This window comes from Cervus canadensis, chromosome 20 (genome assembly GCF_019320065.1).
Source record: "Cervus canadensis isolate Bull #8, Minnesota chromosome 20, ASM1932006v1, whole genome shotgun sequence".
Classification (NCBI taxonomy): Eukaryota; Metazoa; Chordata; class Mammalia; order Artiodactyla; family Cervidae; genus Cervus; species Cervus canadensis.
Genome location: NC_057405.1, coordinates 56,025,658 through 56,039,887, shown reverse-complemented (window position 1 = coordinate 56,039,887; position 14,230 = coordinate 56,025,658). Strand labels below are relative to the sequence as shown.

General features: G+C 38.8%; 2 protein-coding genes across 6 annotated transcripts in view; both read left to right on the top strand.

The window, feature by feature from the left end:
- The window catches only part of PDSS2 (decaprenyl diphosphate synthase subunit 2), a 273,431-nt gene that overhangs the window by 26,122 nt on the left and 233,079 nt on the right, over positions 1-14,230 (top strand). The window lies entirely within an intron of this gene.
- LOC122422676 (ras-related protein Rab-28-like) lies at positions 8,460-9,947 on the top strand. The gene has a single exon (XM_043439226.1). It carries the CDS (start codon positions 8,671-8,673, stop codon positions 9,334-9,336), a length of 666 nt encoding a protein of 221 aa, XP_043295161.1. The 5' UTR covers positions 8,460-8,670; the 3' UTR covers positions 9,337-9,947.

Below are 14,230 nucleotides of genomic sequence, written 5' to 3'. Positions count from 1 at the left end.
ACTAAAAACATCAAGTAGGTTTCAGCCTTATATAAAAATCTCTAGTTGAAAGAACCTTCTTTAGTATGTGTTGCTTGATTTTAAAATCTTTTCATTTTTATATAAAATGAGACAGTATAGCAGATGACACCACCCTTCTGGCAGAAAGTGAAGAACTAAAGGTCCTCTTGATGAAAGTGAAAGAGGAGACTAAAAAAGTTGGCTTAAAGCTCAACATTCAGAAAACTAAGATCACAGCATCCAGTCCCATCACTTCATGGCAAATAGATGGGGAAACAATGGAAACAGTGGCTGACTTTATTTTTTTGGGCTCCAAAATCACTGCAGATGGTGATTGCAGCCATGAAATTAAAAGACGTTTACTCCTTGGAAGGAAAATGATGACCAACCTAGACAGCATATTAAAAAGCAGAGACATTATTTACTTTGTCAACAAAGGTTCATCTAGTCAAGGCTATGGTTTTTCCAGTGGTCATGTATGGATGTGAGAGTTGGACTACAAAGAAAGCTGAGCATTCAAGAATTGATGCTTTTGAACTGTGGTGTTAAAGACTCTTGAGAGTCCTTTGGACTGCAGGGAGATCAAGCCAGTCCATCCTAAAGGAAATCAATCCTGAATATTCATTGGAAGGACTGATGCTGAAGCTGAAACTCCAATACTTTGGCCATCGGATGTGAAGAACTGACTTATTGGAAAAGACCTTGATTCTGGGAAAGATTGAAGGCAGAAGGAGAAGGGGACAAAGAGGATGAGATGGTTGGATGGCATCACCAACTTGATGAACATGAGTTTGAGCAAGCTCCTGGAGTTGGTGATGGACAGGGAGGCCTGGCGTGCTGTAGTCCATGGGGTTGCAGAAAGTCGGACATAACTGAGCAACTGAACTGAAGTGAATGACTGATGATTTTGAACATTTTCTCATGTGCTAATTTGCCATCTTAATATCTTGTGTAAAGTGTCTCTTCAGGTCTTTTTGCCCGTATTCAAATAGATCGTTTCCTTTTGACTTTTTTTGAAAAATAGTTTTATTTATTTATTTTTGGCTGTCCACGTCTTTGTTGCTGTGAGAGCTTTTCTCTAGTTGCAGCGAGCGAGGGCTCCTCTTCACTGCAGTGCGAATGAAATCTCACTGCAGTGGCTTTTCTTTCGAAGCACGTGCTTGACGGCGCGTCGGGCTCAATAGTTGTGGTTCCTGAGCTCTAGGGCACAGGCTCGATGGTTGTGGCACATGAGCTCAGGTGCTCCATGGTATGTGGGAACTTCTGGACCGTGGATGCAACCTGTGTCTCCTGTATTGGCAGGCAGATTCTTTACCACTGAACCACCAGGGAAGCTCACATTGTTTTCTTGTTGAGTTTGGAGAGCCCTTTATACGCTATGGATACAAAATCCTTTGGATTTTTGATTTGCAAATACTTTCTCCCAATCTGTGGCTCATCTTTTTATCTTGTTAATGGGGTCTTTTCACAAAGTAAAATTTTTTAATTTTAATATAAAGTTCAGTTATTGATTCTCTTTTCTTTTATGGATCAAGTTTTTGATGTGATGTTTAAGAACACTTTTCCTAGCCCTGGGTGCAAAAGATAGTCTTCTGTGTTTTCTTCTAAAAGCTTTGTAGTTTCATTTTTTATGTTTAAATTTGTGATTCCATTTTGCACATGCTTTTGTATATAGCTTAAGCTTTAAGTCAAGGTTCATTTTTGTCTATGGATGTCTGGTTATTCAAAGATGACTTGTTGAAAAGATTCTCCTTCCTCCATTGAAATGATTTTGCATCTTTATAAAAAATCAGTTGGTGCATTTGCATTGATCCATTTCTGTTCCATTGATCTATGTTTCTCTTCCTTTACCAGTGCCACACTGTGTTGATTACGGTGACCATGTAGTAAGACTTTACATCAGCTAGAGTGATTTTTCCTGCTTTTCTTTTTTGTAAATTTGTTTTCAAATAAGCTTGTCTGTCTGTGCGCAGTCACTCAGTCATGACCAGCTCTTTGTGACCCCATGGACTGTAGCCTGCCAGGCTTTTCTATCCATGGAATTTTTCCAGGCAAGAATACTGGAGTGAGTTGCTGTTTCCTACTCCAGGGGATCTTCCTGACCCAGGGATTGAACCCAAGTCTCTTGTGTCTTCTGCATTGACAGGCAGATTCTTTACCACTAGCACCACCTGGGAAGCCTCAAGCTTGTTGTGGTTATGGTGGCGGCAGCAAAACCTGGTACCTCCTGTTGCCAGTGTGTGGGACTGAGCCTGACTGAGGGCAGGGGGAGGTGAGGTGATAGTGCTCTGTTGGGGTGAGGTTTTGAACATTCAGTTGAGCCCAGGGTAGGAAGGAGAATTTTTTAGGAAATATAGATGATCCTAATGTTAAACAGATATATGGTATCATTTAATATTATTTTTTTAGAAGATTTTCCTTTAATGATATCAATTCAAGACTATTATGTAGTGTTTAGAACGGCATTATCCTGCTTGAAAGCAAAGTAGTATATGGCTAAGTACTCAAGGACCTTTCTATTGTTGATTTCATTTTATCTACTGTAGTCAGGGACTTGGTTTTAGGTTTCTACAGCAACCACAGTCTGGACTACATAATACCAACACTTTGTGTGCATGTGGTGTTAACTCTGATGCCTTCTACGCTACATGTGGCAGAGTTGCAGTTGCTATGGAGATCAACCTTTGACATGCTTGGTTGATAATGATGTTTCTCATATACGGATATTGCTGCTACGAGTTGACCAAGAGATGCGTAAGACTTTGCCAGTGATTTCTCTAGCTGAGGATGTTGATCTCGGATTTTATTTAATTGTTTTAGTCTTTGTTGCCTTACGTGGGCACTCTCTAGTTGTGGCGAGTGGGGGCTCCTCTTCTTTGCAGTGCATGGGCTTGTTGTGGAGCACAGGCTCTAGGTATGTGGCCTTCAATAGTTGCAGCACATGTGCTTGGTATTGCAGCTCACAAGCTTCGTAGTTGTGGCACATGGGCTGAGTTGCTCACTGGTATATGGAATCCTGGACGAGGGATCAACCTGTGTCCCCTGCGTTGGCAGGCAAATTCCTATCCACTGCGCCACCAGGGAAGTCCTTCAGTCTCAAATTTTAAAACTCCTAAGTTATACATTTGCTCACAAACATACTAAAGTATGTGTGTTTTATCTTATTTTTTAATGTATAAGCTTGCTACTTGGAAAATTGAGGGGAAATACAGTTTTAAAGAATACACTAAGTGGAATTTACAGACTTGGATAGTCTGTATTATTTTTAAAACATTTCACAAAAAATCAAAGACTAAATATCTTACATCGTTTTAGTAATATAATAATAAAATCAGTTGTTAATAGAAAAGTGAGGGAAGAACAATTTTTCTTAAGGATTGCTCTTATTTAAATATGAGGCCTCGAGGTAATAGCTAATAAGAAACTTTTTCTTGGAGTGCAGTATCTCTAAAGAGATATTAGCCCTTTGAAGTCCACAAATGAAAACCACTGAGGAAGAAGAGGAAGTGACTTTATTTTTTCTTTTTCTTTGACAGTATCAGTTCAACTAGACACAGCTCATAGTCTTAAATTTAAGACAAGTTGTCATTATGTATTTTCATTTTCAGAATTCTTGAAAAATGTAGTTTTAGATAGGTAAACATTCCTGTTTTGGGTTAGGGAAACTTGTCAGTCATGAGTGGATATATAAGAACAGTGATTCTCAACCCTGGCTGCACAGTGGTTTGTAGGGCTTTTAAAAAGTACTGATGTTTGAGCCTAAAAAAGTTAAATCAGAATCTCTGGGAATGGGAAGAAAGCATGGCATTCATATTCTTTTTTTTTCTTAAAGCTGATTACTTGATATAGGCATACTTGTTTTGTTGTTCTTTGCTTTATTGTACTTTCCAGATATCACAAATTGAAGGTTTATGGAAACCCTGTGTTGAGCAGGTCTTCTCAGCACCACTTTTCCAATAATGTTTGTTCACTTTGCATCTGTGTGTCACATTTTGATAATTCTTGCAGTATTTCAAACTTTTTCGTTATTTATTATTTTTATGGTGATCTGTGATCAGTGAGCTCTGATGTTGCTATTACAAAAAGATTATGACTTGCTAAAGGATCAGGTGATGGTTAGCATTTTCTAGCAGTAAAGTGTTACTTAATTATGGTATGTACATTGTTGTTTACACCTTATGCTGTTACACACCTAATAGACTAAGTATAGTGTAAACATAACTTTAACATAACTTTTATATACACTGAGAAGCCAAGAAATTTGTGTGACTTGCTTTATTGCAATATTCACTTTATTGTGATGGTTTGGAACTGAATCTGCAATATCTCTGAGGTGTGCCTATACTGATAGGCACCCAGAGTTGAGAACCACTGCAGCAGAGTAAGTTTTTCACCTAGAATCTTAATTTTAGCTAAATTTGTGTATTAGAATGCATCAGTAGAAGTAATTTGAACATTGCAGAAAGTTTAGATAGGGCAACCTTACCATCTATTAGTTTTCTGTTGTTGCAACAGATTACCACAAATTTAGTGGCTTAAAACAACACAAGTTTATTATCTGACTTTTTGAAGGTCAGAAGTCAGAAATGAATCTCATGGGGATAAAATCAAGGTGTCAGCAGAACTGAATTCCTTCTGGAGACTAGGGTGATTCCATTCCTTATCTTTTCCAACTTCTAGAGACTGCCCATTTTCTTCAGCTGTGGTTGTGGTCCATCATTCCAACCTGTGCCTCTGTTGTGCTATCTCCTTTTCAGAGTCAACTCTTCTGACTGCCTCTTATAAGGACTCTTGTGATTATGTTGGGCCTATCCAGATAATCCAGGACAATCTCCTCATCTCAAAATCCTTAGTCACATCTGCAGAGTTCTTGTTGCCAGCAGTCACAGGTTATAGGCATTAGGACTGGGACATCTTTGGATGGTGGTATTAGGGGGAGGGGCAGTTATTCAGTGTATCATACCAGCTTAACATGATTATCACTTTGGTGTTTTCCTTCCTAGTCTTTAATATGCATATGTTTAATTTAAATGTGATCACCTTACATACAGTTTTCTAGCCTTTTCTCCTTAGTTTATCATAATCATCACTTAAAATGGCCACACAATAGTCCATCTATGATTATATCATATTTTACATTGTATCTTTATTGTCAGATTTTTGTTGTTTCAGGTTTTTATTACTGATATAGATGAAGATGTGATAAATATTTTTGTTTATTAGATTCCATGATGTGGGAATACAGAACTAAAACATAAACATTTTTATACCGCCAAATTCAAAATGCCTAATTGTATTTTTAAAGAGTTCTAATCAACTTATTACAAGAAATAATCACAATGTATGAGAGCTGACTCACTGGAAAAGATCCTGATGCTGGGAAGGACCGAAGGCAGGAGGAGAAGGGAGATGGTTGGATGGCATCATTGGCTTGATGAACATGAGTTTGAGCCAACTCCAGGAGATAGTGAAGGACAGGGAAGCCTGGTGTGCTGCAGTCCATGGGGTCGCAAAGAGTTGGACATGACTTAACAACATAACTGAACAACAACGTGAGAGTACAAGTGTTGCTGTATTTTTGCCAATATTGGTCATTATAATTTTTAAAAAGGACTGTTTATTAATTAGATATATAGAAAAATGTTGCCCTGGTTTAAATTTAATTTGCTTGAAATTATTTTTTATGTTTCTGTTTATTAGTTTCTCATTGTATGTCTTGTTCATTTCTTTCTTATGGTCTGAGTTTCTTATTATTAATACTTTTGAGGTTTTTATACAGTGGATTTATTTTCTTCTGTTCTACAAATGCTTTTTTAAACACATTTTAAAATTTTAGATGTTCATATATGTTGTTTCCTTTGTGATTTTTCTGTGCTTAAGTTTTTCTATCTAGCAGAGAGGTTTGTGCTAAATATTGCATATTATTTTCTTTGACTTCTTTCATGATTTAGTCACTGCCCTCAGTGAATTGCCAGCAAGCTAAGAAGTTTGGAGACTTATGAGTCCAAGCTTACTATATGACTTACCGTATGAAAGCAAGTAGCAAGTTAATTTGGTTCCATTCACATAATTTATCAAAATTGGAGACAAAATTTTAAAAGGACTAGAGAAGAATCTAGCATTTTTAGTGCATTCCTAAGATGTTTATTGCCCTTCTCTGAAAGGTTTACTCACCATGCCTGTCATGTTGTGTTTTCAAGCATATAATTGAGAATTATAGTGAGCTATCTTAGTCCATGATAAACAGACAGAATGCACTTTAATTACATTCTAATTTATTATCTGGTGAAAGTACCTTGCTAACAAATCAACCCGGATATGACTTATTGGATAGCCTTTGCACTTAGAGGGATAATCAGTCTGTAATCATAAACAACATGAACCGTTCATCTTCTAGATTGCTATTATATTTATTACCGTCAAATGCCTATGCCCAATTTCTTTCCTGTTTGTTTCCCGTATCATGGCTCATGTACCCCCACTCAGCCTGCTGTAAGTTGGTGGAATCCTGTGCTTACAAATTCTTTTTCTTGAAATAAGGTTTAGGCACATGCCTGGGAGGGAATTGTGTCACTTTACTATAGGGATAGAATGCATTCCCCCCAGTAACAGTAAATAGAATAAACTGTCACCATAATATACTAATATGTGATTTATTCCTTGCTGCCCTGGTAAAAACTAGCAGTTCTAATTCTACAAAGAAATAAAAACTGTGTCCCTTAGAATAGTCATCGCATCCTTTAATATCCTCTATTCCTGCCCACTAGTTTCAAAAAAGAGATATACAGATTAAACTGAAACAGCTCCTGTTTCTTTCAAGACAGCCTTATGTAGGAAATTGGTATTAGACAGTAGATTTTACCAAGTGAATGCATTTCTCTGATGCAGTACCTTCTTAAATTCTACCACTTAAGGCTGATGGCAGGATGAACAGCCAATGACACTAGTTCCCAGAATAATTTAGAAGTTTATTATTAGTTCCACAGAATAATTGAGAAGCATTACATTTCCTTAGTTGACCCAAATATATTTGAATACCACCATGTTAGGGTGAACGTTGGAGTGGACTAGAGTGTGGGGGTACAATACAGTGTAGAACAATCTGAAGAAAATTATAATCAGCCTCCTTGATGTAGTTCCAATAGAGAGTAGTTAATTGCCTTTTTAAATTTCAGATACCCTTTTTTCCTTCTTTTCTACTTCTACCTTAATGATTTTAGTTGAATCTATTGATCCTGTTTGGTATCTTTAGCATCCAAAGAAAATAATAATCCTTATTTGAGAGTATCCTCTTTTAATGAACAAGGATCTTATACCTAGAAGAGATCTCATCAGTGCTTTTTGGTATAACACAGTTAATGTGCCTATATCATGGAGCTGGTATATGGTGAGGGGATCTGGAACTCCTGCATGTTAGTGCTGTGATCTTTTTGTTTCCATTCTTGGTCCAAATTTGTGTCGTAGGAAGCATTATTATGAACAAAGCTAGTGGAGGTGATGGAATTCCAGCCAAGCTATTTAAAATCCTTAAAGATAATGCTGTTAAAGTGCTGTATTTGTTATGCCAGCAAATTTGGAAAGCTCAGCAGTGGCCACAGGACTGGAAAAGGTCAGTTTTCATTCCAATCTCAAAGAAGGGTAAGGCCAAAGAAGGTTCAAACTGCTGCACAATTGTGTTCATTTCATATGCTAGCAAGGTAGTGCTTAAGATCCTTTAAGCTAGGCTTCAACAGTATGTGAACCCAGAACTTCCAGGTGTACAAACTGGATTTAGAAAAGGCAGAGGAACCAGAGATCAAATTGCCAACATCCGTTGGATCATAGAAAAAACAAGGAAATTCCAGAAAAACATCTACTTTTGTTTCATTGACCACACTAAAGCCTTTGACTGTGTGGATCACAACAAACTGGAAAATTCTTAAAAAGATGGGAAAGCAGACCACCTTACCTGCCTCCTGAGAAATCTGTATGCAGGTTAAGAAGCAACAGTTAGAACTGGATATGGAACAATAGACTGGTTCCAAATTGGGAAAGGAGTACATCCAGGCTGTTTATCATCACCTTGCTTATTTAACTTATATGCAGGGTGAAAGTGAAAGTTACTCAGTCGTGTCCAGCTCTTTGCGACCCCATGGACTGTACAGTGCATGGAAGTCTCCAGGCTAGAATACTGGAGTGGGTAGCTGTTCTCTTCTCCAGGGGATCTTCCCAACCGAGGGATCAAACCCAGGTCTCCCACATTGCAGGCAGATTCTTTACCAGCTGAGCCACAAGGAAAGCCCTATATTCAGAGTACATCATGTGAAATACTATGCTGAATGAAGCACAAGCTGGAATCAAGATTGCCAGGAGAAATATCAACAACCTCAGATATGCAGATAAGACCACCCTAATGGCAGAAAGCAAAGAGGAACTAAAGAGCCTCTTGTTGAAAGTGAAAGAGGAAGGGGCGTGGCGGCGGGCAAGATGGCGTCCGGTGAGTGAGTCTCCCCGGATACCTCCAGCGGCCTCTGAGACACCGGGGCGGGGGGTGGGGGGGGAGTCCTGTCCCCGCTGCCGGCCTTCCTCCTCTCCCCCGCCCCCAGAGATCCCTCTTTCCCTTCCTCCTTCTATTTCGCGGGGGTGGGGTCGGTGGGAGGGAGGGGAGGCGGGCCTCTTTCCTGGGACACCATGTCGGACTCTGAGGAGGAGAGCCTGGACCGGCAACTGAAAATCGTCGCGCTGGGGGACGGCACCTCCGGGAAGACCTCCTTAGCTACCTGTTTTGCTCAAGAAACTTTTGGGAAACAGTACAAACAAACTATAGGATTGGATTTCTTTTTCAGAAGAATAACATTGCCAGGAAGCTTGAATGTTACTCTTCAAGTCTGGGACATAGGAGGGCAGACAATAGGAGGCAAGATGTTGGATAAATGTATCTATGGAGCACAGGGAGTCCTCTTGGTATATGATGTTACAAATTATCAAAGCTTTGAGAATTTAGAAGATTGGTATTCTGTGGTGAAGAAAGTGAGTGAGGAGTCAGAAACTCAGCCCCTGGTTGCCTTGGTGGGCAATAAAATTGATTTGGAGCATATGCGAACAGTAAAACCTGAAAACCACTTAAGATTTTGCCTGGAAAATGGTTTTAGTAGCCACTTTGTCTCAGCAAAGACAGGAGACTCTGTCTTCCTGTGTTTTCAGAAAGTTGCTGCTGAAATCCTTGGAATCAAGTTAAACAAAGCAGAAATAGAACAGTCACAGAGAGGGGTGAAGGCAGATATTGTAAACTACAACCAGGAACCCACGTCAAGAACTGTTAACCCTACTAGAAGCTCTATGTGTGCAGTTCAGTGAGCACATTTTTCTTTTGTATTGATAGTTCTGACTGCCCTTCACCTCTGTGTGGGCCCCAGGGACCTCTAGGAACTTGTTTTATCAGTGACCATCTCTGTAGTTCAGTTAACACTTTCCACTCAACTCGCTTCATCATTGTGTGTTGCCTCAACCACAGGCAGCTCCTTGGACTGGAAAGAATTCATCTTTGGGACCACACACTTTCAATTCAGCTTGGAAAGCCCATTCTCTGGAATCAGACTGCTCCATTGAGAAAGAATAATGTTGGCTCTGTTATGGCCTCACGTCTTTTGTCTGTGATGTAAATTTTTTTTTTAAACAAATATGAAAACTATCCAGGTCTTGATCATCAGCCAGGATTTTGCTGCAGCACAGTTTCATTCTCTTACCTGAACTCATACCTGGCAAAGTACGCTTCAGAGTGCAAACATCTGAATGAGTCATATATTTTATCTACCGATACTTAAGAAAGGATTCTTTTGCTTTCTCTTGTGAGTAAAAATATATAAAGCGGTATCTAACTGAAAATGCTTGAAATAAAGCTGTAATAGAAAAAGTGAAAGAGGAGAGTGAAAAAGCTTACTTAAAACTCAACATTCAAAAAACTAAGATCGTGGCATCCAGTCCCATCATTTCATGGCAAATGGATGGTGAAACATTGGAAACAGTGGCAGGCTTTATTTTCTTGGTCTCCAAAATCATTGTGGATGGTGACTGCAGCCATGAAATTAAAAGACACTTGCTCCCTGGAAGAAAAGTTATGACAAACCTAGACAACATATTAAAAAGTAGAGACATCACTTTGCTGACAAAAGTCCATATAGTCAAAGCTATGGTTTTTCCAGTAGTCATGTATGGAAGTGAGATTTGGACTATAAAGAAGACTGAATGCTTTTGAACTGTGGTGCTGGAAAAGACTCTTGAGAGCCCCTGGGACTGCAAGGAGATCAAACCAGTCAATCCTAAAGGAAATCAACCTTGAATATTCACTGGAAGGACTGATGCTGAAGCTGATACTCCAATCCTTTGGCCACCTGATGCAAAGAGCTGACTCATTTGAAAGACCCTGATGCTGGGAAAGATTGAGGGCAGGAGGAGAAGGGGTGACAGGATGAGGTAGTTGAATGGCATCTTTAACTCAGTGGGTATGAGTCTGAGCAAACAACAGGAGATAGTGAAGGTCAGGGAAGCCTGGCGTGTTCAGTCTATGAGGTTGCAGAGTCGGACACGATTGAGCGACTAAACAAAAACAACAGTGTTCATGGGATTCTCAAGGCAAGAATACTGAAGTTGTTTGCCATGCCCTCCTCCACTGTCTGAATATTGGGAAAGAATTAAGAATAGTTCTTACCCTAACTTTCCTGCCAGTATCCTTACTTTCCTACCAGGGAAGTCTGTATGCTTCTATTAGGACTAACCAAAAGAGAAAGCACAATTGGGATTTAGGGATGAAGTTGAGGGAGGGAGAGAGTGGAATCTTGAAAAGATGCAGAAGCAAGTATTTCTGAGTAGTTGGGGCTTGTTCGTTGCGTCTTATTTAAGGAGTCACCTATTTTATCTGAATCTTCAGCTGTGCTTAAGAATGTTAGCAGGGCCTAACTCCAAGCCAAATCGCCCTGTAAAGTTATAGCTTAGTTTGGTTTGGAGAAAATTTGCTTCCTGTTTGCCATCCCCTTTGCTCTACAGCTGTTACTTTCTACTCTGTTTCCTGATACTTCTTTCTGTTGGCAGTGTTTTCTGGACCCATGCATTCTGTGCATGAGTTATTCCACAGCCCTCTTGTAAGACTGTGTTTGAACTCCATTTTAGGAATAATTACGTAGAGTTATATTTCAAATTTAGTGCATTTTGACTTCAGGAAGACCCTTTTAGGATCAAATTAGAACAAAATTGTTATATTTGGCCATAATGGAATAGAAGTCCCACTGTGGCTTCCAGCCTTCTAAGTCTCCCCAAAATAGACTTTAGTAAGATGACTAAAGACTTCTGTATCAGTTAATCTAATGAATTTATTTAAAAATGTTTCTGTCCTAATTGTTGACAAGTTTTTTTTCTTGAAAAACATTCTTTACTTGATTTTATTCTTTCTACCACTTCTTCCCCCCGCCTTGGCCGGCTTTTCCGGGTGATTAAATGTTACTATTCCCTCTTAACCACCCTATTCTCTCTCCAGTTTATCCCTTCTGTATACTTCAGTTACTACAAACTGCATTAGTCTAATCCATCCACCTGGCCTCCTTCCAATCTACTCCCCATATTCCTGAAAAACTCAAAAGTAGATGTCAGCATAAACATACCATGTTCTCAAATAGGAGATTTGAACATCATAAAGCACTGATTCTCCCGTGTGTATGTGTTAGTCACTCAGTCGTATCTGACTCTTTGCCAACCCCATGGATTCTGGCTGGTGGAATTCTCTAAGCAAGAATACTGGAATGGGTTACCATTTCCTCCTCCGGGGGATCTCCCTGACCCAGGGATTGAACCCTGGTCCCCTGCATTGCAGGCAGATTCTTTTCCATCTGAGCCACCAGGGAAGCCGATTCTCCCATGCTAATTTACAAATTAAAGTGGTTTCAATGAAAATACTTGAAACACTAATCATAAAGTGCATACTGAACCCTGAATAACATTGAAGAAGAAGAGCAATGAAAAGGGGATTAGCCCTTCTAGATATTAGGACATACTATGAAGTTTCAGTTAGAGCAATGTAATACTGGTGCATGAATTGACAGACTAATAGAGCAGAATTGAAAATTCAGGAATAAATTAGAAAATACAGTAACTTAGGATATGGTAAAAGCAGTATCTTACTTGAGTGGGAGTAAGGATGAACTCTAATAACTGGTAGTGGTATAACTGTGTAGCCATCTGGAAAGAGAATGTGTTAGGTCAATACTTGACATTATATATTTGGATAAACTCCAGATTGGTCAGAGATTTAAACATAAAATGTGAAATGATGGGAGAATTTAATTAAAACTTTAGAGTTATAAAACTTTTCTAAAATTATGACTCAAAATCCTAAACTCAAAGTGTTGATTTATTTGCCTTTAAAAAAATCCACATGACCAAAGTCCATGAGTAAAGTCAGAAGAGAAATGCAAGATTCATGTCAACCCCTATTAAAATTCCAATGACAGTTTTCATGGAAATAGAATAAACAATCCTAAAGTTCATATGGAACCTTAAAAGACCCCCACATAGTCAAGCAATCTTGAGAAAGAATAACCAGTCTGGGGCTATCACTTCTTGATTTCTAAACTAAATTACAAAGCTGTAGTAATCAACACACCATGGCACTGACCTAAAAACAAGCACATAAATGAATGGAACAAAGTAAAGACCCTAGAAATAAAACCATATATACAGGGTCAATTAACTTATAATAGAGGAGCCAAGAATATACAATGGGGGAAGATGCCAAGAATATACAATGGGATTAAAGTTTCTTTTATAAATGAGGTTGGGAAAGATGGATGGCTGCATACAGAACAGTGAAACGTGGACCATTATCTTAACATACACAAAATATCAACTCAGAATGGATTAAAGACTTGAATATAAAATCTGAAACCATAAAATTCCTAGAAGAAAATAGGGGATAAATTCCTTGGCATAGGTCTTGGCAATGATTATTATTATTTTTTGACACCAAAAACAGGCAAAACAAACAAACAAACAAAAAAACACAAGTGAGACTACATCAAACTAAAAAGCTTCTGAACAGCAAAGGAGGTCATCAACAAAATGAAAAGGCAACCTACTAAATAGAAGAAAATATTTGCAAAATATATATTTGATAAGAAATTAATATCTAAAATATGTTTAGAACACCTACAACTCAATGGAAAAAACAACCCAATTAAAAAGTAGGCAAAGGATCTGATAGACATTTCCAAAGAAGATATGCCAGTGGCCAACAGGTACATGAAAAAGTATTTACCATTACTAACCATCAGAGAAAAGCAAGTCAAAATAACAATAAAACATCATCTCATACCTATTAGAATGTCTTGTATCAAAAAGATAAGACATGCGTGTTGGTGAGAATATTGGTGAGACTTTTGCACTGTTGGTGGGGATGTAAACTGGTGCAGCCACTATGGAAAACCGTATGGAGAGTACTCAAAGAAATTGAAAATAGAATACCATATTACCCACCAATTTCACTTCCAAGTATTTCTCTAAAGGGAATAAAATCACTATGTCAAAAAAAAAAAAAAAATCTGCAGCCCCCTGTTCATTGCAGCTATCTTTACAATAGCCAAGATATGGGAACAATCTGTGTTCATTCATCAGCAGATGAATGGATACAGAAAGTCTGGTACACATACACACAGACACTTAAATATTCAGCCATAAAGAAGAAGGAAGTCTTGCCTTTGTGTATGAATCTTGAGGGCATTTGCTTAGTGAAATAAATCAGAGAAAGGCACATACTGTATGTTCTCAGACAGTGAGAGACAAATGTGTAATATCACTTGTGTGTGGAATATAAACAAAGAAGGACTTACAGATTACAGAGACTAGATTGGTGGTTGTGAGAGGTGATAGTAGTTTAGTCGCTAAGTTGTGTCCAACTTTTGCGACCCCGTGGACTATAGCCCTCGAGGCTCCTCTGTCTGTGGGATTCTCCAGGCAAGAATACTGGAGTGGGTTGCCATTTCCTTCTCCCGGGGATCTTCCCAACCCAGGAATCGAACCTGCGTCTCCTGCATTGCAGGCAGATTCTTTACCAACTGAGCTATGAGGGAAGCCGCCTTGTAGCTTGTGAGAGGTGGGAGGTGGGCAGAATACTTGAAGGTGATCAAAAGGTACAGACTTCTAGTTATAAGATAAATAAGTCCTGGGGATTAACATATAGCATGATGAGTTAACAATCTGTATTGTG